This window comes from Astatotilapia calliptera, chromosome 11, assembly GCF_964374335.1.
Source record: "Astatotilapia calliptera chromosome 11, fAstCal68.1, whole genome shotgun sequence".
Classification (NCBI taxonomy): domain Eukaryota; kingdom Metazoa; phylum Chordata; class Actinopteri; order Cichliformes; family Cichlidae; genus Astatotilapia; species Astatotilapia calliptera.
In genome coordinates this window covers 24,964,826-24,986,792 of record NC_137432.1, presented here as the reverse complement: position 1 = coordinate 24,986,792, position 21,967 = coordinate 24,964,826, and the positions used below count along the sequence as shown (strand labels likewise).

The following is a 21,967-nucleotide window of genomic DNA, read 5'->3' as shown; positions in this document are numbered from 1 at the left end:
AACCACTGCAGCGCAGTACCTCTAATACCTACAGCATGCTGTACTTGCTGTTATGGTCACTGTAATTGAACATTGCACTGAGGTCAAGCAGGACAAGCACAGAGATAAGTGTCAGAGGCTATGAGAAGATAATTTGTAACTAGGGATGGGTACTGGTCATGGCACTGCAACAAGTGCTTTAAGCTGATACTGTGATACTGTCAAAGGAGGTAACACCTCGAATCCGATGAAACACCTGGCGACGCATAGCGTTTTTTTTAAAAGCCCAGAAATGCGCCATATGATAGCTTGCTGCGAGACCTCACACCAAGCGCATCTACTGTGCGTGGGTTGCCTGTTATCTGACCAGAGTTAGCAATATCCCCCAAAAACCCCGAAGAGGAGAGTCCTGGCCCCTAGCCCTGCCAGTGTAGCAGAAATGATGACGGATGATGATGGCAGCAGCAGCTGTTCTTCTCTGCGTGAGTAGCTTCATGTTGTTCGTGTGTAATTTACGTTGAGTAGGCTAACCACGTTATTACATTAATGCATGTAAGGTGAACTAGCAAACCTCATCATAGCTACATGCGGCTGTCTTCTTGTTTGATGGCAGATACTCCCTTCAGATACTCCCTTCACCGTGGCCAAAAAGGCTAAAATGACCAAAGAAAAAGTGGAAAACAGTTAAACATGAGAGGTTTTGGACAAAGTTTGTGTTTTTTCCATTGTTTAAGCACTGCTTCCAGCCAAGAGTGATACCATATATGCCCCATAGCTGCAGAAAAGGCTAACATTGTTATCTTTTTACAAAAAACCAGCTGAACATGAGAGGTTTTTGGACCAATTTTGTGTTCTCCATTCTTTAAGCACCGGTTTGAGCACCGTTTGAGCACCGGCACCGTTTCAAAAGTACCGGTTTGGCACTGGTATCGGATAAAACCTAAACGATACCCATCCCTATTTGTAACGTTCACTAAAGCTGTTTCTGTGCTGTAATGAGCTCTGAAACTTGACCGAAACTATTCAAACAAACCATTCCTCTGCAAATTATCAGTTAGCTGTTTTACAACTAGTCTTTCAATATTGTGTATTTTGTATAATTTTTCCAGTGACAGGTCATTCGTCTCATCATGCATAACATTTGCCTTGACGTGTCATGGGTGAGGTGTTTTGAGTCTTTCCAATTTATAATCTTTGAGAAAACCCAGGCCTCACTGAAGAGATTATGTTTGTCAGCTGACTTGGGAATGCCATGGTGACTGCTCCCACAGCTAGTAGATGTGTTCTGGGAGGAGAGGGAGGTCTCCATGGTTGGATGGATGAATAATGTGTAACATTTGATATTTAAAGGTTTCCTTTTTTTCCCTAAAGCAATGCTGATGTTTAAATAATGGAGGTCTATGGGTGTTTTTAAACATTCTTCTGGATACAAACCAAGTAGAAACAACTTTTAGTAGAAACAACTTTTAAATGATCTCTGCATGTGTCTTTCTGAGCTCGTCACAAAATATATTAATCCTCCTGTAAAGTCTCACACAGTGAAGTAATGTTACTTTGGACTCTGTACATTTAAAACATATGTCTGTTATATTTATAGTACAGTCATTTACTTTAGGGGTAGTTACATAAGTTGCATTTAGCAACATATGTAACTAGCACTATTAACACTATAATCCACTCTCTAAACACAAACAGATTATAAAACTTGGATATCATGGCTTTCATTATTTCTGCAAATATTCAGAGGGTGGAGGTGAGGATCTAGTGGGTGGGTGTTGATACACTTTAACAAAACTTCTCAAAAAGTTTTGTAAAAGTCACAAATTCAACTTAAGGAGGGAATATTTGTTTATTTTTTTTAATGAAGGAATTACTTTCTAACCCTTGCTGTGCTGGTACATAACTACTGGTTTGTGATGTGGATGGAGGAGATAATCCTGGAGGAACTGATGGCAGTCTTCTCTGTCACTGGGGTGGCCCTGGGTACTCTCCACCTGTGTTGATACCACAGGAACAGGGGGCCCAGAGATCTGCAGCACTTCCTGCTCAGCAGGCCTGTTTGACCCGAACACAGTCGGCATGCTGCCTACCTGTATGGATCCAAAGGAAAGAGTGAAGGCTAAATGACTTCTTGTAGTCCTGCTCACTACCAGGTGGATGCTCTGTGAGTATTATGGTCTGTCACCATTGGACTTGCGCTCCCCTGGAGACCCAGCTCAATAGTGTTTTTTTGTTCTCTTTCTTGTCTTTTTAGGAGTTGTATATTATGGGATGTATACTGCTACTGCTTGAGTATTATGGTCTGTCAGGGAGTGGGGGGGGGTGTCACCATGACAACGGGGTTGCTAAGGGGGCTGGGACTGCCAGTGGAGAGGGGAAGGAGTGTGAGTGCATGCAGTGAGCATGGTGCGTGTGGAAGTGTGCGTGCGGGCGCGCGCGTGGTGGTGGAGGGGTGGGGGGTGGGGACAGGCTTGAGTATTATGGTCTGTCCGTTGCGAGGTAACTATGCAGAGTCCTGTGTGAGTGTGGGAGGGGGGGGAGATTATTATGGGATGTCTGCCCCCTTTGTGTGTTTGTGAGGATGTTAGCTAAGCGCTGCCTGTAAGGGCTGGGGAGAGAGCGAAGAGGGGGACGGAGCAGCGTGTTTTGGGGTCGTTGACGGCTCGTTTTTTGAATTTCCCTCATCACCCGTTTAGTCGGGCTTAATGAATGAACCTTGCCACACAAACAGGCTGATTTGTGGCAATTCTCGCACCGACAGAGAGAGAGAGGAAGAGGGGAGGGGGGGAGAGCACACCTCGAGCCGGGACTACAAGCACACTACTGTAAGTTTCTAATGTTAGGAGATTGGCTTCGTAATGCTTCAACTTTGCTCTCATACAACGCTTTAACTCAACAGTCCGATTTCACGGTGTGCATTTGAAGTGACCACGGATGCCACGCTGAAGTTCATTGTAAAAATATACCTGGAAATCAACAGCCGATAAATGTCACAGATAATGAAGTTATCCAACTTGTTTGAGCAGGCAGGTGGACAATTAGATGCTGTGTAAATAATAGGAAACGGGCAAGGCTTAGCTACCCTCCGATGCCATTTATTGCTATTATTATTATATATATTTTTCTCTCCAGCACCCACCACCACCACCACCACTACCCCCTCCCTTCCTGGACACCCCCGGTTCATTCTCCACCAGTCCCACGTCATTTTCCCTCCTCCCTCGCCGACCGAGGAGCAAGGTTTAGGAGGGATTAATTCGACCAGCAAGAAATAAAATTAAAACGCAGGGGAAAATGTCGTGCAGCGAGGATGAGAGGGAAGACTTTGGGACCGCGGACGAGCACTCACTAATTCACGGTAAGCTCGCCTGTTATTTATTTATTTTTTTTAGCCTCCGAAGAAGAAGGTCCATCTCCGTAACTTGAGCTCGCCTTCAACGCGATGCTAATGTTAGCTTCAGCTAGCCGTGAGTAGTCTGCCCGGGCCGTCCGTCACTCGCCATGATAGATTAGTTAGCTAACTTGGCAAGCAAGTGTTTAGAGTTTCTCCTTTTCCTCTTCGGCCCCCTTCTTCTTTCGCGGGTCCCTCCGCGAGCGTGGGCGTGAGCTGTCAAAGTTTCAAACACAGAAAACGGACAAGTTTCAACCTGCGCTTTTGTGGCTTTCGCCTTGTGTGTGTCTGCGTGCGTGCACGGACGTGTGCCAGTGCGCGGTCTCCTGTTTTCTCCCTTCGGCCTGCAGCGGTGGTGCTCCTGTCCGTGTGTGTGTGTGTGTGTGTGTGCGTGTGCATGCACTGTGTCTTAAATGAAAGCGTGTCGCCGGCAGATGAGGACGAGCCGGAGGATGCTGTGTCTGACGTAGAAGAGGTACCAAAGTCCAAGAAGAAGAAGAAAGCCAAGAAGAGCAGCCGAGAGAATAGGAGCAGCAAGCGGCAGAGACCGATCCGAGAGGTGAGTTGCACAAAGTTTAAGCCTGTGACTGAGGGAATCCTCTTTTCTTTTCATTTTTTTAAAGATTGTGACAGATTTGTCTCTGTAAACATTTCTGTCAGCACAACAGATGCTGTTCTGCTCTTGATTTTACTGCACATGCATAAAACAACCAAAAGTAATTCTTTCTGCGAAGTTGTGAAAAAACCTGCATGGATGTAGGGTGTATTTAATACAAAATAGTGTCGATTTTATTTGGAAAAAGTTGACAAGATTCAATAGGAAAGTGCAGCCTAGGTTTAAATAAAGTAGTAAAGTATAATCGCTTGGTAAAATGCAATATGGAAAACAAAATAGCTAAATAAGGCACTCAAAGAAAGGATTTAAGTTTTAATAGGAAAATTAATTAACATACAGGAGCTGAACAAGTAAAAATCTAAACAAAATCAACTTAACTATAGGTGGATGTGTTGCAAACAGTGATTTCATGAGATGAGAAACCAAGACCCAAATACCCTGAAATAAGGGTGTAGCACTTTTATTATAAATTTAAGCAGTTGTGGAGACAGAGTAAGAGAGGCAAGGCTGAAATGGTTAGGATAAGTGCAGAGGAGGGATAGTGAATGTATTGGGAAAAGGATGTTAAAGATGGAGATGGCAGGCAGGAGAAAAAGAGTAAGACCTCAGAGAAGATTCATGGATGCAGTAAAGGAGGGTTTGTTGTGACAGAGGAGGGTAATAGGGAGGGATAGGGTGAGATGGAGGCAGGTGATCCACTGTAGTGGCCCTTAAAGAGAGCAGCTGAATGAAGAAGAGGTCAAATCAATTAATGTATAATGAACCAATTACTAGCAAATGTATAATTTTCCATAGGCCAGGTCAGTGCATTTAAAACACATTGTCTACAATATATATTTAATTACCACTCACATAAAACGGGGAAAACAAATATTAAAATCAGGAAATATTTAGCATTTTTGCTGAAAAATAAATAAAAAGACCCGTTCTGTGTCAACTGAACAATAGATGAAGCAACTGACTGTTTTTGCTTCTTCTGAAATTAGTGATGAGTCATATGTTGACCATAGCAGCGCTGTGAATGACAGCCCAGTGTCTTTTCATTCCCCAAGCCTAATAGAGTGCCAGGACCTTTACAAGAAACAAGACAAAGAAAGATGTCATTTTAGCGTCTAATTTCTGTGTTATACATAAAACCCAGCAGTGTGGTTCTTTATCTTACAGGAGTTGCCAGTCAGCTCCCCAGAGCACCTGCTTGGAGTGGAGGCAGCAGAGAGGGATGCTGATGAGGGAGGTATGCGGTCAGAGAGTGAAGGAAGTGATTATGCACCAGGGAGGAAAAAGAAGAAACGGTCCAGCTCCGCCAAAGACAAGAAGAAGGGAGGTGCGGCGGCAGAGAAAGGAGGCTCGTCCAGCTCAAAGAGCAAACGTAAAGAACCAGAGCCAGAAGATGATGAGGACGATGACGATGATTGCCAGGTAGAGTTTAATTCAGGCCCTCATGCAGACTTTGTTTACTTACTGCAGGGCTGACGTGTGACATTAACCTTCCTCGTTGTCCTTTTCGACTCTCTCCTCCCACCTCAGCCGAAAAGCTCCACCCAGCTGCTGGAAGCCTGGGGTATGAAAGACATTGACCACGTCTTTACTCAGGAAGACTACAGCTCCCTCACCAACTACAAGGCCTTCAGTCAGTTTGTCAGGTGAAGACACCCTCATCATTATTAGGCTTTGACAGTAAAGTCTGCATCTACTCTGTGACTACAGATTTGTGCATAAATATTTATGTAACAGTATAAAAGTTTTGCCCACTTTGTGTTTTTAGGCCATTAATTGCAGCTAAGAACCCCAAAATTGCTGTGTCCAAGATGATGACTTTAATGATGGCCAAGTGGCGTGAATTCAGTACAAACAACCCTCTGAAGGTATTAAATATTGAGGCCTTTTGTTCTTCTGTTATACTATACACTTCTAGAGAGCAGAGGTTCTCACTGTGTGCTTTTGTGTCCCCGCAGGGTTGTGCCACTGCTAATGCAGCCCTGGCAGCTGCCAATGTGGCGACAGCTGTGGAGAACATGGTGGTGGCAGGGACAGAGAGCGGGGCAGATACCGCTCCTGCTACATTGACTCCACCTGTTTCAACTCCTGCTGCTGCTCCAGCGCCTACTGCACCCCCAGCAGCCCCAGCACCTCCTCTCCGCAAGGCCAAGACCAAAGAGGGCAAAGGTAAAATAGGACAGAGTTTATGACTTTATGAAGTGTATACAGAATTAAGATTTTGGCTGTTTTAAATAAATTTATATCTTCTCTTCTCTTGAGGTCCCAATGCTCGTAGGAGGTCGAAGCCCACATCTAAGCCTCCACCGAAACCAAAACCTAAGAAGGTGGCTCCACTCAAAATTAAACTTGGAGGCCTCAACAGCAAGAGGAAGCGCTCCTCTGTGAGTTATTAAAATTGGCACACAGTGACTTTATTTCTGCATATTTAATCACTGGGATCCAAATACTGATGATGTGATGAAATGAAACAAGGTACTCATATCAATCTTTTCCCTTCGCTTGTTGACTTCATTAGAGCGATGAGGACGAACCTGATGTTGACAGCGACTTTGATGATGGGAGCTTCTCAGTGTCAGATGGCTCCAGCCGCAGCAGTCGTCCTAAGAAGAAGCCCAAAAGTGCAAAGAAAAAGAAAAAAGGTTGGAAACATACTGAAATAAAAGTGTGATATTATATCAGCATTTCCATGAAGAAAAGAAATGTGTGTAATGTAGGTGGCTTGTTTAACAAGAGCAAAGTCAAGGCTGAAGTGAAGGCTGATACCTATTTTTTCCTGCTACTTTTCTGTCTTTTCTCAGTCGAGACAGAAGATGGTGACGGCTATGAGACAGACCACCAGGATTACTGTGAGGTGTGTCAGCAGGGAGGAGAGATCATTTTGTGTGACACCTGTCCGAGGGCTTATCACATGGTCTGTCTGGACCCTGACATGGAGAAGGCACCTGAGGGCAAGTGGAGCTGCCCGCACTGTGTGAGTACTGGAACCCTGAATCCTCTGAGAGATGTGCACGGCAGACTGTTAGAGCAAATGTGCCTGATTTTCAAAGTTTGAATCAGGAGGGCAAAAATTGCATGAAACATGGATGTTAAAATATTTTGTGTGGAAGTTGCACTGGCAGCAGGGTTGACTGTAGTGTTCTCCATTTCTCTTTGTCCCTTTCTCCCCCCACCCCAACAACCATTTTGCTCATGTTCCCGTCAATCCTCTCCTGCTCCCCACCACACATCTCACCCATCCTCCATTTCCTCTTCTCGGCCCTCCCCTGCCTGCCTCCCTCCCTTCCTCTGACTGCTCCACACGCACGCAATGCACACCACCCTCCCTCCCCACCCCTCGGCGCTCTTCAATCCCCCCCACGCATACACACACACCCCTCCCTTTTTTTCTTTCACTTCGTTCCGCATACCTTCCCTGCCTGTCTGCCCTCACCCCCCAACCCCCCTTCCTCTTCCCCCGCGTGCACACCTCCTCCTTCTGTCTGTAATTCTGCCACCAGGAGAAGGAGGGAATCCAGTGGGAAGCCAGGGATGATCTGTCCGAGGCCGAAGGTGAGGACGATGACGACAGGAGGGATGAAGGGATGGAGGAGGAAGACGACCACCACATTGAGTTCTGCCGTGTGTGTAAGGACGGGGGAGAGCTGCTTTGCTGTGACACCTGCCCCTCCTCCTACCACATCCACTGCCTCAACCCTCCTCTCCCCGAGATCCCCAATGGAGAATGGATATGCCCCCGCTGCAAGGTGAGCACTGAGCACTGGTGCATACGAGACTGCGCGTGCTCACGTGGGCGTGCATGTGGATTACAAATTCCAAGTTGCACTGGAGATAAAGAGCCTTTTCTCTTGATGTGCATAAGTTTACCTGCAGCATTTTAGATAACAATTTCCTCTGCCATCCACACTTTCTCACAGTGTCCACCGATGAAGGGAAAAGTGCAGAAGGTTTTAACATGGCGCTGGGGAGAAGCACCAGCCCCTATGCCCGTACCCCGGCCTGCTGATCTGCCTGCTGATGCTCCTGACCCACCACCTCTGGCAGGCCGTAGAGAGAGGGAGTTCTTTGTCAAGTGGTGCAACATGTCGTACTGGCACTGCTCCTGGGTGCAGGAGCTACAGGTACTACCATTGCATCCACCTGTAGATGAGAATGAGGTTTTATTTTTTCCTTTTTGTAACATACTCAGCACATGACACCCCCTTGTTTACTCTCGCCCAGTTGGAGCTGAACTGCCAAGTGATGTTCCGCAACTACCAAAGGAAGACTGACATGGATGAACCGCCGCCTGCTGACTTTGGAGGCGAGGGTGACGATGACAAAAGCACGAAGAGGAAGAACAAAGATCCACTCTTTGTCCACATGGAGGAGGAGTTTAGCCGCTATGGAGTTAAGATGGAGTGGCTGATGATCCACCGCGTCCTTAACCACAGGTAGGATACAAATGAAACAAGAACACTAAGCAGGTTTCGAAGCAAGAAACAATAAAAGTAAGTTAACAAAGTAAATACAGTTTGCTGAGTGGAGACCTCAAACTGAATTAGCATTGCTGTTTTAATGCATGCATATCATTTGTATTCTGTATGCTTTGTGTGTGTGGAGTGTCAGGAAGGAGTTCAGTTCAAAGTAAAACATTAATGTTTAATGAACATTATTCTATAAATACAGCATCACTGTGCACATAAGGTGAAGACGACAGCCGCTCTCGTGCTATACAGTGGGGCAAAAAAGTATTTAGTCAGCCACCGATTGTGCAAGTTCCCCCACTTAAAATGATGACAGAGGTCAGTAATTTGCACCAGCGGTACACTTCAACTGTGAGAGACAGAATGTGAAAAAAAAATCCATGAATCCACATGGTAGGATTTGTAAAGAATTTATTCGTAAATCAGGGTGGAAAATAAGTATTTGGTCACCTCAAACAAGGAAAATCTCTGGCTCTCACAGACCTGTAACGTCTTCTGTAAGAAGCTTTTCTGTCCCCCACTCGTTACCTGTATGAATGGCACCTGTTTGAACTCATCATCTGTATAAAAGACACCTGTCCACAGCCTCAAACAGTCAGACTCCAAACTCCACCATGGCCAAGACCAAAGAGCTTTCGAAGGACACCAGGAAAAGTATTGTAGACCTGCACCAGACTGGGAAGAGTGAATCTACAATAGGCAAGCAGCTTGGTGTGAAAAAAATCAACTGTGGGAGCAATCATCAGAAAATGGAAGACATACAAGACCACTGATAATCTCCCTCGATCTGGGGCTCCACGCAAGATCTCATCCCGTGGGGTCAAAATGATCATGAGAACGGTGAGCAAAGATCCCAGAACCACACGGGGGGACCTGGTGAATGACCTGCAGAGAGCTGGGACCAAAGTAACAAAGGTCACCATCAGTAACACACTACAACGGCAGGGAATCAAATCCCGCAGTGCCAGACGTGTTCCGCTGCTGAAGCCAGTGCATGTCCAGGCCCGTCTGAAGTTTGCCAGAGAGCACATGGATGATACAGCAGAGGATTGGGAGAATGTCATGTGGTCAGATGAAACCAAAGTAGAACTTTTTGGTATAAACTCAACTCGTCGTGTTTGGAGGAAGAAGAATACTGAGTTGCATCCCAAGAACACCATACCTACTGTGAAGCATGGGGGTGGAAACATCATGCTATGGGGCTGTTTTTCTGCCAAGGGGACAGGACGACTGATCCGTGTTAAGGACAGAATGAATGGGGCCATGTATCGTGAGATTTTGAGCCAAAACCTCCTTCCATCAGTGAGAACTTTGAAGATGAAACCAGGCTGGGTCTTCCAACATGACAATGATCCAAAACACACCGCCCGGGCAACAAAGGAGTGGCTCCGTAAGAAGCATTTGAAAGTCCTGGAGTGGCCTAGCCAGTCTCCAGACCTCAACCCCATAGAAAATCTGTGGCGGGAGTTGAAAGTCCGTGTTGCTCGGCGACAGCCCCAAAACATCACTGCTCTCGAGAAGATCTGCATGGAGGAATGGGCCAAAATACCAGCTACTGTGTGTGCAAACCTGGTAAAGACCTATAGTAAACGTTTGACCTCTGTTATTGCCAACAAAGGTTATGTTACAAAGTATTGAGTTGTATTTTTGTTATTGACCAAATACTTATTTTCCACCCTGATTTACGAATAAATTCTTTACAAATCCTACCATGTGGATTCATGGATTTTTTTTTCACATTCTGTCTCTCACAGTTGAAGTGTACCTCTGGTGCAAATTACTGACCTCTGTCATCATTTTAGGTGGGGGAACTTGCACAATCGGTGGCTGACTAAATACTTTTTTGCCCCACTGTATGTGCATGCATAACATGGACTCAGAGTAGAACACAATGCCTTTCTCATTTGTTTTTTCTCATGCTGTGTACGGCCTTTGTCTACTTGTGATAACAAACCACAATGACAACACAGTGCACAGTGTCGATTCACAGTGCACAGTTGCTTATGCTTGTGCAGGAGTAATGCTGAATGTTTGTCACTAGGTGTTTGGTTGTTTCTTTGTGGTTATTTTGTCAATAAAGGGTTAGGGTGACAAAGTATCCAAGTTTGGAGTAGTAAGAGGAAATATAAGAGGAAGAGTGAATGAGAGGGATCGATTCCACATATTGAAGTATCTTGAAGCCAGTGTCTTATAATGTCACCTTGTAAAAGAAACACTTTAACAGAAGCATTTAGGTATACCATTTTATCACAACAGAATATCTTCTGTCTGTTTTATCCTGATAGTGTTGATAAAAAGAATAATGTGCATTACCTGATCAAGTGGAGAGATCTGCCATATGATCAGTCCACCTGGGAGAGTGAAGACATGGACATTCCAGAGTATGACCCCTACAAACAGACTTACTGGAATCACAGGTATGCAGTAGTGTACGAAGTGTCAGAAGCTGTTTGCTCAGGTTGTGCAAGGACTGTTGATATCTTAAAGTAGGGTAAGATCAAATAATTGTAAAATTAATTCTACTCCTTTTCTAGGACGTAAATTAGGTGCCATATAGAGATATTTGTGGCAGTTTGATGTCTTTTTTTTCCTGTTTACATTAAAAAACAGTGAATAAATTAGTCAGTCTTACCTTTTTTTTTTCCTACTCTGTGTATCAGAGAGTTGATGATGGGTGAGGAAGGCAGACCTGGCAAGAAGCTGAAAAAGACAGTCAAAGTGAAGAAGGCAGAGCGACCGCCTGCTAATCCAGTTGTAGATGTACGTGCACCAAAATACAACCTTTTTCTTAAATTGCTTTATTCTGATGGATTATTGATGACCGTGTAAAAGCTCGCTCCTCAGATCGGGTCAGCAATTTTATTTTTTCCTTTCCAGCCCACCATCAAGTTTGACCGTCAGCCTGACTATCTGGACAGCACAGGAGGAACTCTGCATCCCTACCAGCTGGAAGGTTTGAACTGGCTCAGGTTTTCTTGGGCTCAAGCCACTGACACAATCCTGGCTGACGAGATGGGTTTGGGCAAGACCGTTCAGACAGCTGTCTTCCTCTACTCATTGTACAAGGAGGTAAGGGGCTGTTTATTTTATAAATATGAATGCATTAAGCTTGTTTTAACAGTTAAAAGTACAACACAGTACCTGATAATATTTGATTTATAAGGCTAATGCTGTACTGTTTTATCTTTAGTAAGACTTGTATATGCTAACTGACGCTGTTTTGTCCAGTCTGCCCTCCCCTGTCAGTCAGTGTTAGTGGTTGGGGTTGCAGACATGTGACACACAGTAACTCTGCCCATTAAAGGGGATGAATTCCAAGTAAGGAGCTCGATCCTAAAGGCAGGGCAAGACAAATGCAGTTGTGTAATTTATCTGATATTAAATTATGAATCATCTTTGCATGTTAATGTATTCTAACTCTGTTCTCCATTGGTACAGGGTCACTCCAAAGGCCCCTTCCTTGTCAGCGCTCCTCTGTCCACCATCATTAACTGGGAGAGGGAGTTTGAGATGTGGGCTCCTGACATGTATGTGGTCACCTATATAGGGGATAAAGACAGCAGGGCTGTTATTAGAGAGAATGAGTTCTCCTTTGAGGGAAACGCCATCAGAGGAGGAAAAAAGGCGTCCAAGATGAAGGTAAGTAAAAAAAAACAAACTGCTATTTCAGAGTGTAGTGGCTTTGAAGTACAGTGGAACCCCGACTTATGAAATTAATTCGTTCCCGAGGGTCTTTCGTAAGTCGAAACTTTTCGTAAGTCGAAGCACCCATCACGCCTTTTGAGTGAACGATAGGTTAATTGCTAACTGCAACAACAATACATTGTTCAAGTGGAACAGCGAAGTGCAAGTACAAAAGCCAAGGGGGTTGTCACATGTCAAGTCAAGTCAAGTTTATTTATAGAGCACATTTAAAAACAACCAAGGCTGACCAAAGTGCTGTACAGTAAATACAGATAAAAATACAATAGAACACAATTTCGTAATAACACCTCGCTGATAAAAATAAAATAAAAATATATAAAACAAATAAATTAAACCTTTCTAAAAGCCAATGAAAAGAGGTGAGTTTTAATGATTCGGAAGGCATTGTGGGCATTGTAGGCATTCTGGGATCAGCCAGTCAGAGCCAGCTTTAGTTGCAGCACTTGCAGCTGTAATATTTGTAATCGTTTCCACTTATTTCCCAGTTTTGCAGCTTAACTAAAAAGCACTTTTTTCTGCATATTACAGAAAGACTCACCAGTCAAGTTCCATGTTCTGCTGACATCCTATGAATTGATCACCATTGACCAGGCTGTGCTGGGCTCCATTGAATGGGCATGTCTGGTTGTAGATGAGGCACACAGACTGAAGAACAACCAGTCCAAGGTAACAACAAAGGCTTTTTTTCTTTTCTTTTTCTTTTACAAAAACCAAAGTATGTTGGTGACCCTTCATCACTGGACACACAATGCTGGACATAACAGTTTAGTGGTGTAATTTTCTTGGCTCCAGTGCCCAGGTTTGTACTGTATGTTTTCTGTCTTTCTCTCAGTTCTTCAGAGTGTTGAACAACTACCCGCTGCAACACAAGCTGCTGCTTACAGGCACTCCACTTCAGAACAACCTGGAGGAGCTCTTCCATTTGCTGAACTTTTTAACCCCAGAGAGATTCAAGTCAGTACCTGCACACAGCGCAGGGCTACAGCAGATGTAGCTGTACTGCAGATACAGTGATGACATCCACTGTGATTCATGTGGCTTTTTAATTTTTTTTTTTCATGCAGTAATCTCGAAGGGTTTCTGGAAGAGTTTGCGGACATCGCAAAAGAGGACCAGATCAAGAAGCTCCATGACATGCTGGGACCACACATGCTCAGGAGGCTGAAGGCTGATGTATTTAAACACATGCCTTCAAAGACCGAGCTCATTGTTCGAGTGGAGCTGAGCTCCATGCAAAAGTAAGCAATAAAAAACTTTGCAGTAGCTGCAAATATATGTTTGGAAAAATGAAAAAAGGAAGTTTTTCTTTCCCACTGTCGCCAAGTGCTTGCTCATAAAGGCTCATTGATTGTTGGAGTTTTCTCTGTATTGTTGTAGGGTCTTTACCTTACAATATAAAGCACCTTGAGGTGACAGTTGTTAATTTGGCAGTATATAAATAAAATTAAAATTAATTGAATTAAACATGCCATAGTTTCAAATAATGTGCCCAGAGTATGGCAGAGTTATACCTGTGAGCCTGAAGCTCAGACTTCAAACAGCTCAGACAGTTTTTCTGCTGTCGACAGTGAAAGGGGATATTCCTAATGTTGTGGTCAAAGAAAAGACAAAGCAAAGTTTCCCCTTGTGCTGGTCACAGATTCTGTCTGATGGTTTTGGAAACCCACAAATATTTGCTATGAGTTGGAGGAGAAGGAGTAAATGTAATAAATACTACTGATAGCTGCAATTAGATTGACAGTAACATGTATTCTTTGCAATGTGGAAACAATCCATAGTCTTTGCATAAAACCTTGTATGGAATTGTGCAACAGGCTTGGTTTTTGATTTGAACACATCATAAGATGGTCTCCTCTTAGGCACTAAGCTCAACTCGACATTCATAACTGTCTTCTGTTTGCAAGCGGCAGTCAGTCAGAAGGTGGTTCGGAGGGAAGCTTAAACTGTTTGTTTCATGTAGAGGTTAAAATGAGGGCTTGCAGCAATGCCCAGTATAAGATAGATGAATATTATTTTCAACTGTGAATAATACAAACTTCATATAGAACCATTTGCAGCAACATGAGCATAACATGTCACCCTTGAAGCTTTAATCCTGCTCATGTTTTCCTTTGTTTTATCTTTGCAGTCTATTTTTTCATGCTTCTTTTGCTTCTCTTTTTGTACTTCAGGAAATACTACAAGTTCATTTTAACACGTAACTTTGAGGCCCTGAACACTCGTGGAGGAGGAAATCAAGTATCTCTGCTCAATGTTGTGATGGACCTCAAAAAGTGCTGTAACCACCCCTACCTCTTTCCAGCAGCTGCCAATGTATGTTTTTTTATACATTTAGTTTAATTTAGTTTTTTCGTGTTTCTTTTAAACTTGTTTAAGACATCACTTCCTTAATTTCAGGAAGCGCCAAAACTTCCAAATGGCATGTATGAAGGCACTGCCCTGACCAAGTCTTCAGGGAAACTGATGCTGCTCCAGAAGATGATGAGACGGCTGAAAGAAGGAGGCCACAGGGTTTTGGTTTTCTCCCAGATGACTAAAATGCTCGACTTGCTAGAGGACTTCCTGGAGAACGAGGGTTACAAATATGAGAGGATTGATGGAGGAGTCACTGGCAACTTGAGACAGGAGGCCATTGATCGCTTTAATGGTGAGGCGTGTTTAGCTATTTGTCAGTTTTGCCTCTCAGGACAGCAGAGTTCATGTCTGTTTTTCTAATTTTAATTTTGCTCCTCTTTCCAACAGCTCCTGGTGCTCAGCAGTTTGCCTTCCTCCTCTCTACCAGAGCTGGTGGTTTGGGCATTAACCTCGCTTCTGCTGATACTGTTATTATCTATGACTCCGACTGGAATCCCCACAATGACATCCAGGTATGCAAACCACATGACTAACCTCACATCTGCGCCAGTGTGAGCGTTTATTTTGAGGGGTGATTATGCTGTGTTTCATGTGTGCTTCACAGGCCTTCAGCAGAGCTCATCGTATTGGCCAGAACAGGAAAGTGATGATTTATCGCTTTGTTACCAAAGCGTCTGTGGAGGAGAGGATAACACAGGTCTGTGAAAATTAACACCACTTTAGCAAATGTGTTGAATTGCAATGATCACATATTGACTGGTAGCTTGACCTCCACCTTCTTGCTTCCACCAGGTGGCAAAGAAGAAGATGATGCTCACCCACCTGGTGGTGCGACCCGGCCTCGGATCTAAGATGGGCTCCATGTCCAAGCAGGAGCTTGATGACATCCTCAAGTTTGGAACTGAACAACTGTTTAAAGATGAAATTGGAGATGGTGAGTCAGTGTTGAGCCTCTGACAGATGGCGCGCACACACACACACACACACACACACACACACACAGTCCGCTTAGTTTGGTGAGTGGGGCTGATATTAATTTTAGCACTGGGAGCCTCTTTCTCTGTATGTCTGGTTAATCTATCCTATAGTTATGTTGTATCTGCAAAGCCATCTGAAAGCCTACAGAGTCACCTGATGTGATGTACCTGTTCAGTACTCCTGTGCATCTACAGCTATGTTTTCACTGCAGCTTTGAAATTGATCAGTGAGAGAATAACAATGAGCCCCTCAATAGGAATAATAATCATAGGATCGATAAAAGGACTAACAAATGTCAGCAAATTCCTGGAGGATTGCTGAAACTATCCGATTAGACGTAATGGGAATGTGCAAAGAAGTGGAAAAAGTTAAATATGTTTGCCCTTGAAAAAAACCAGACACAACACAGAGCAAGGACTGAGGAGGGGAAAAAGTCACAGCATTTTATTTAGTTCTGCCGGCTGGCACCGCATATAAGAAGCCGAGACATGACCACAGGTAACTGTCACATAATACTCCACACACAAGCATATATACCAGCATCAATATTGGCCACTTGCGTAGGTTAAGTCATAGAATCTACAGAGATTCACCACAGAAATCTAAATTAGGCCATAGCGTCCACACTGCAGAATGTGGTTTATGCATTGCTCCAGTTGAGTGGTTATATGTCAGTTTACTCTTCAGCTCACAGCTGTTTCATTTTCTAGATCAAGATAGTGCAGAACTTTGCTGGTTTGCAGGTCTCTTATCTGTTATTTTCCACAGTACTTGTTTAAAACTTCCTGTCAGAGATGGGGGTGGGGAGTGGGGTTGACTGGCTTATACAAAAAAATATGAATGACTAGTTTAAACAACTATCCCTGGTGCAGAGTAGTGAAAGCAGCAAAGTTTTATTGGTTAATTATCCAGTCGACTGGTTCTGCGCATCACTAGTTGCATTGTGTGTAAAAGCAAAGAGAAAGAGGTGGAATTATGACTTCTCCACTGGGATGCCAGAGATGTTTTGAGCATTAAATTCAAATTTCTCTTCCTCCTATCCTTCCTTCTTTTTCCACTTATTCTACTTTCAGGGGACAACAAGGAGGATGACAGCAGTGTGATCCACTACGATGATCAGGCAATTGACCGTTTGCTTGACAGGAACCAGGATGCCACAGACGACACTGAGCTCCAGAGCATGAACGAATACCTCAGCTCGTTCAAAGTGGCACAGTATGTGGTGAAAGATGAAGATGATGAGGTACAGTATTAGCATGGCTACAATGTGCGTATATGAGCATATCACTTTACCTATCGGGCTTTAGTTTTTTGTCATTTTTAGAGCATCTTTAGTAGTCAAACTCCAAGTCTACGCACGAACAAACAGTCTTTATGTGCACTGTATTAAAAAAAAATGTTTTAAAGGAGGAGGAGGTGGAAAGGGAGGTGATCAAGCAGGAGGAAAGTGTTGATCCAGACTACTGGGAGAAGCTGCTTCGGCACCACTACGAGCAACAGCAGGAGGATCTCGCCCGCAATTTGGGCAAAGGCAAAAGAACTCGAAAGCCAGTCAACTACAATGATGGCTCCCAGGAGGACCGAGGTATAAGACAGGGTACAGAACAATATATAATGCAACCTCTTCTTGTGCGTGTGTGGAGTGCAGTACCAGTGGTGGATTTGTGTTTGTGTGGTGTTGATGTGGTGGTAATATAGTAGCAGCGACAGTGAGATTATGGCATGAAGTTTTGTTTTAGTTTGTGCTCGGGTGTAGAAATGTGGTAGTTGATGTTATTTTTAAATGTTTAGACCAGTTTAAAATCGATTTTTTCAGAAGGATAAGGCCTCTCACTAAGCCAGAAATGTGTCGCCTTCCTTTAGGAGATACGTTCACACAAAATAGGCGGATAGACGGACTCACATTGTAGGTAGTTAAGGCCCCTTTTCTAGATGTAATTTGCTCGGACTAGAAAATGGCACAAAGGGAATATTATTGCAGTACAGCCGTTGGTTTAGCATTAAAACAGTAGGGGGCAGCAGCAGATTGGGCTGGATGCACAGGCAGAGCGTGCGATAGGGCACAGCAAACAACACAACAGCCATTTTCACTCATGTGCTGATAAACATTTCTTAGACGTCACTCAGCTGAGCTGTGTGTGATCGCCCATTAAGTGGAGATTAACCTGCCAGCTCCTGAGTGTAGTCTGTATGATGTCTGATTGCACAGACATGAGAAAATGCATCTGTCACGGACTGTTTGCTTTTTATTCTCCTCATCCATCCGACCAATTTAACCGCAGGGTCCTGGGAGTTGGACTGGAGCCTGTCCCAGCTCTCATAAGAAGAGAGATGGAGTGCAGTCTATCGAAGGGAGATTCTGCTCATAGGGTCAACTTTTTTCTGCAACCTTTATCATTAATTTCCTGTGTGGGGAAAAACAGGCCTCCACTGGTTTTGAACTGACCTCTTTTCTTTTTTTCTGAGTGTAAACGCAGTGTAGACATAGAGGGGGAAGGGGAGATCATGCACATGACTCAGGTCTGCAAAATCTTGATGTTATAGTTTTACATCTTGAAACTTGCAGAAAAACATGCAAACATTAATAAGAGGAGGAAATCAATTATCAGTTGCCTGTATTCCATTCATTCAGTGCTTATTTGCTCTCAAACATTATTCCATTCAGTGAACTCCATTGTCAGAGATCATATATGACAGACAGGGACATTATTAGCTGGAAACAACAAGCCATGGCAATTGTAATAAGTGCAGCTTTCAACAAGGTTCTGTTCAAATATGTTAAGTTTTAATATTAATTATATATATAAAAAAAGTCCATACTATTCATGTAGATTTTGGAGGTCCAGGAAAAGCAATAACATGAACGTGTATTAGGATTTGTTGATAAAATCACCAAAGCTACCGTCCTCTCCCGAACCCTTCTGCTTCACATTTTAAGACCTTATTTTGGGAGAGTGACAATTCTGAAGAAACAAACCTCAAACTGCAAAACACAGAAGCAGTTGAACTAGTTTTGTTTTAATGATCTGTTTTTTTTCCTGTCTCAGCCCCCAAATAAACCAAAAACCAAAGCTGTTAGAGCCACAGTAGGCTTTTCACTTGCATATAGCTGTGTAAACATTAACAACATCAGTGAAGGATCTTTTCTTTTTGTTTATTGCAGCAGTCAAAGCTAATCAGTGGCAGTAATCTAGTAGTTCAAATGCAGTTTTAACACGGTAACTCCCCCTACTGGTTGAACTCTTACTAACCTGTGATTAAACCTCTGAAAGGAGTTACTTTTATTGTGTACTCGTATGTGTACTTTTATCTCGTTGTTGATCAGTTAGATTCAGACCTGGTGGGGAAGAGTTTTGTCCTTTTTGGTATTTTCTCCTCGCTCATCTCATCATTTCTCTGTGGTCTCTTTAGACTGGCAGGAGGATCAGTCTGATAACCAGTCCGATTACTCGGTGGCCTCAGAGGAGGGCGATGAGGACTTTGATGAACGGACTGAAGGTAAGTTGGTTACAACCGTTGGAGATCTTTCACACTGGGACGTCTGTGCTCTGAGGAGTTTGGCATTAGTCATAAAGATGGAGTTGAGTGAAGTTATTGATCATAACAAGCTGACATGGAGGCGGAGGTTCCTGTTCAGATTATTAACCGATGATAAGAAGTCTTTCCACATCTGAGATACATAATTCACTAACATCCTTCCAACACCCCCGCAGATGTTTATTCAGATTCAGACGAGAGCTATGATATCCTCCTCGACAACCTCAACAACAACTGCCGAAAAAGGAAATGTGACTGCATCATCTGCGTTGAGCGTAGAGAGGCAAAGCAAGGCAGAAAGAAAAAGGAAAGGAAAAAGCATAAGAGAAGGAAACAGGGAAAGAAAATTAAGATCAATGGTTTCCCAGTCCTTTAATCTGCTTTGCAGATTAAATTGTTTGTGTTTATATTAATTGTTTATATAACTGTTCACTTTTATTTATTAAATTTGTATCCGTTAATAAACATGTTGTAAAAAATGTATTTTCCAATTAAAAGGTGCTATAAGGTGTGCATTTATATACCAGTTGTATTTTTCTTACTGTAACTGGAGTTTTATTAAATGATGTGTACTGCCAGATTGCTTTCAGTAGTAAATTTTCTGAAAGCGTTGCGCTTCAAGAAACGTTTATTGTAAAGTGTGGAGAGAGGGCCAGCTTCAGCAGGATCAGAGTGAGCCAATGAGCCGTAAGTGGAAAGTTTAGGATGATAAGTGCACACACGATCATGCATCATGCAAAATTTACTGTTCAACTTTTCGTCCTCATGGCTTCGGTGGAGTTGGCGCTGACTTTCAGGCCTTCAGACAGACTAACTAACCGTGCTTCTTTGCTCATAGCCAATGCCCGCAGGCCAAACCGCAAAGGGCTGAGGAACGACCGGGACAAGCCTCTACCCCCACTGTTGGCCAGGGTTGGTGGGAACATTGAGGTGAGTTTTTGGTTCCTTCCACGAGACAAGAGTGAATGTGCAAGGGAAAAAAATTAACTGCACAGTGGTGGAGGAGTCACATCTTTCTGTTGTCTTTCTATTAAGCTTTTCTTTTACATTTTGACCTCTTACCTGTCAGGTGCTGGGATTCAACGCACGGCAGAGGAAGGCTTTCTTAAATGCAGTGATGCGTTATGGGATGCCTCCCCAAGATGCCTTTACTAACCAGTGGCTGGTCAGAGACCTACGAGGAAAGTCAGAGAAAGAATTCAAGTGAGTCTGATGGGTGTTTTTTATAATTTTCCTACTGTTATGGGTGCAGTCTAATATCAAGGTAAAGTGCTTTTTTTTTTTTTTTTTTGTTATGAACCTAATTTTTAGTATCAATCATCTGCTCAAATTTGTAAACTTGTCTACACAGTTAAAGGTTTAAGCTGTTCCGTTAATGACAGTTTTATAAATTGGCCAACTGTCTAAAGTAATTATTGTTAAAACTGGTAACTGAGCCATTAGAACGTGAAGTCTCTTAGTACTAAATACTAGCAGGATAGTTACATTCAGCTTAATTAGCATGTTGTCTCTCTGCAATATAAAATACACCTGGCTCAAATTTATTCAGTATGTCATGCTTTCTTTGCAGGGCCTATGTGTCTCTGTTCATGCGTCACCTTTGTGAGCCGGGGGCCGACGGAGCCGAGACGTTTGCTGACGGCGTCCCTCGGGAGGGTCTGTCAAGACAGCACGTGCTCACTCGCATCGGTGTGATGTCACTCATACGGAAAAAGGTACGGTTCAACAGCTCCAGTAGAAATGGTAAAAATAGTGTCGCCCTGCTTGAGAATGTGGTCTAAATTATCCAAACTCTTAATCATTGAGTCACATGTTGTTTAACAGGTGCAGGAGTTTGAACATGTGAATGGTCAGTGGTCGATGCCCTGGATGGCCGAGTTGGAGGAAAACAAAAGAGCCGCAGCTTTGGCTGCAGGAGAAGACCCAAAGACTCCTTCCACAGGGACTCCTGCAGACACACAGCCCAACACTCCTGTGCCGGGTAAACACACACACTATTTGCACTCACTACTGAACTTTTTAAACAAATGTTAACATTTTTTTAGACTCAGTACACGATGCATGCATTATAATTAGACTCGGTTTCTGACACTCTGACTACATGTTGTAAGAAGGGGACACTCGTGACGATGAAACACATTGTCATTTCCTCTGAGCTGTAACCTCATCACCACATACTTCACCTTAGTTTTGAACCAGATGTAATGTGAATTCTATGTTTAAGACTCAACTAACCCTGAAATAACTGTTTGATGTGTAAGAGATATTTTCGTGTTTTGCCCTCAGAAGTAATTATTCAATCAGGTTTGTTTTGACCCCCAGAGATTTTCCAGATTTGCTCCCTCTTGTGGATGCATTTGGAAAGACTACAATGAATAAGTTATAGGCCAAGAAACACACACTTGTTAAGATTAAATGTTAAATAGGAATCCTAATTAGTTGTATACATAACAGATTAAAGCACTCCCCCCATATCTGTAATATCATGTGCTTTCTGTTTTCAGAGGATTTGTCTAAGTCAGAGGACAAGGAAGACACGAAGAAGGAGGGAGAGGATGGCAAAGCTGCTAAGAAGGCAGATGATCCAGAGGTAAATTCTGCTCTCAACTTCTGCTTTCACTTCAGCTATTGCACAGTTTGAAGATATATCTCCTTTTATTTTGTCCATCTCTTGCCTAGATTATTGAAATCCCAGATGAGTCTGAAAAATCCCCCGTTCTGGACAAGAAAGAGGAAGCAGACTCTGCTGCAGAGAAGGAGGACAGAGAGAAGGAGACAGATGGAGTTGAAGGGAAAGAGAAAGAAGCTGAAGACCTGAGCAAAGAGAAAGAGGAGTCTGTGGAGAAGGACGCTTCTGCCGACATCAAGGGTGAAGGTTCAGAGAGCAAGACTGATTTAGTGGAGGGCAGGTCTAGAGGTGAGGCACACGATGATTGTAACATC

At 43.4% G+C, this 21,967-nt stretch overlaps 1 protein-coding gene across 2 annotated transcripts in view; it reads left to right on the top strand.

The window, feature by feature from the left end:
- Positions 1–2,523: 2,523 nt before the first annotated feature.
- The window catches only part of chd4b (chromodomain helicase DNA binding protein 4b), a 26,149-nt gene continuing 6,705 nt past the window's right edge, over positions 2,524–21,967 (top strand). The window contains exons 1-34 of one of the 2 annotated variants that reach the window (XM_026183937.2): positions 2,524–2,804; positions 3,112–3,337; positions 3,805–3,929; positions 5,151–5,405; positions 5,514–5,629; positions 5,752–5,851; positions 5,942–6,152; positions 6,246–6,367; positions 6,502–6,625; positions 6,785–6,957; positions 7,484–7,729; positions 7,901–8,104; positions 8,205–8,416; positions 10,735–10,866; positions 11,110–11,209; positions 11,327–11,518; positions 11,888–12,088; positions 12,683–12,820; positions 12,987–13,108; positions 13,219–13,392; positions 14,326–14,467; positions 14,552–14,801; positions 14,897–15,021; positions 15,114–15,206; positions 15,302–15,443; positions 16,561–16,730; positions 16,895–17,072; positions 18,899–18,985; positions 19,863–19,954; positions 20,094–20,227; positions 20,595–20,739; positions 20,849–21,005; positions 21,529–21,614; positions 21,704–21,941. In XM_026183937.2, the coding sequence (XP_026039722.2) occupies positions 3,274–3,337; positions 3,805–3,929; positions 5,151–5,405; positions 5,514–5,629; positions 5,752–5,851; positions 5,942–6,152; positions 6,246–6,367; positions 6,502–6,625; positions 6,785–6,957; positions 7,484–7,729; positions 7,901–8,104; positions 8,205–8,416; positions 10,735–10,866; positions 11,110–11,209; positions 11,327–11,518; positions 11,888–12,088; positions 12,683–12,820; positions 12,987–13,108; positions 13,219–13,392; positions 14,326–14,467; positions 14,552–14,801; positions 14,897–15,021; positions 15,114–15,206; positions 15,302–15,443; positions 16,561–16,730; positions 16,895–17,072; positions 18,899–18,985; positions 19,863–19,954; positions 20,094–20,227; positions 20,595–20,739; positions 20,849–21,005; positions 21,529–21,614; positions 21,704–21,941 (5,050 nt within the window). In that variant the 5' untranslated portion in view covers positions 2,524–2,804; positions 3,112–3,273. Of the gene's footprint in view, positions 2,805–3,111; positions 3,338–3,804; positions 3,930–5,150; positions 5,406–5,513; positions 5,630–5,751; positions 5,852–5,941; positions 6,153–6,245; positions 6,368–6,501; positions 6,626–6,784; positions 6,958–7,483; positions 7,730–7,900; positions 8,105–8,204; positions 8,417–10,734; positions 10,867–11,109; positions 11,210–11,326; positions 11,519–11,887; positions 12,089–12,682; positions 12,821–12,986; positions 13,109–13,218; positions 13,393–14,325; positions 14,468–14,551; positions 14,802–14,896; positions 15,022–15,113; positions 15,207–15,301; positions 15,444–16,560; positions 16,731–16,894; positions 17,085–18,898; positions 18,986–19,862; positions 19,955–20,093; positions 20,228–20,594; positions 20,740–20,848; positions 21,006–21,528; positions 21,615–21,703; positions 21,942–21,967 lie in introns of both variants that reach the window. The other variant, XM_026183936.2, reaches the window with a different exon arrangement.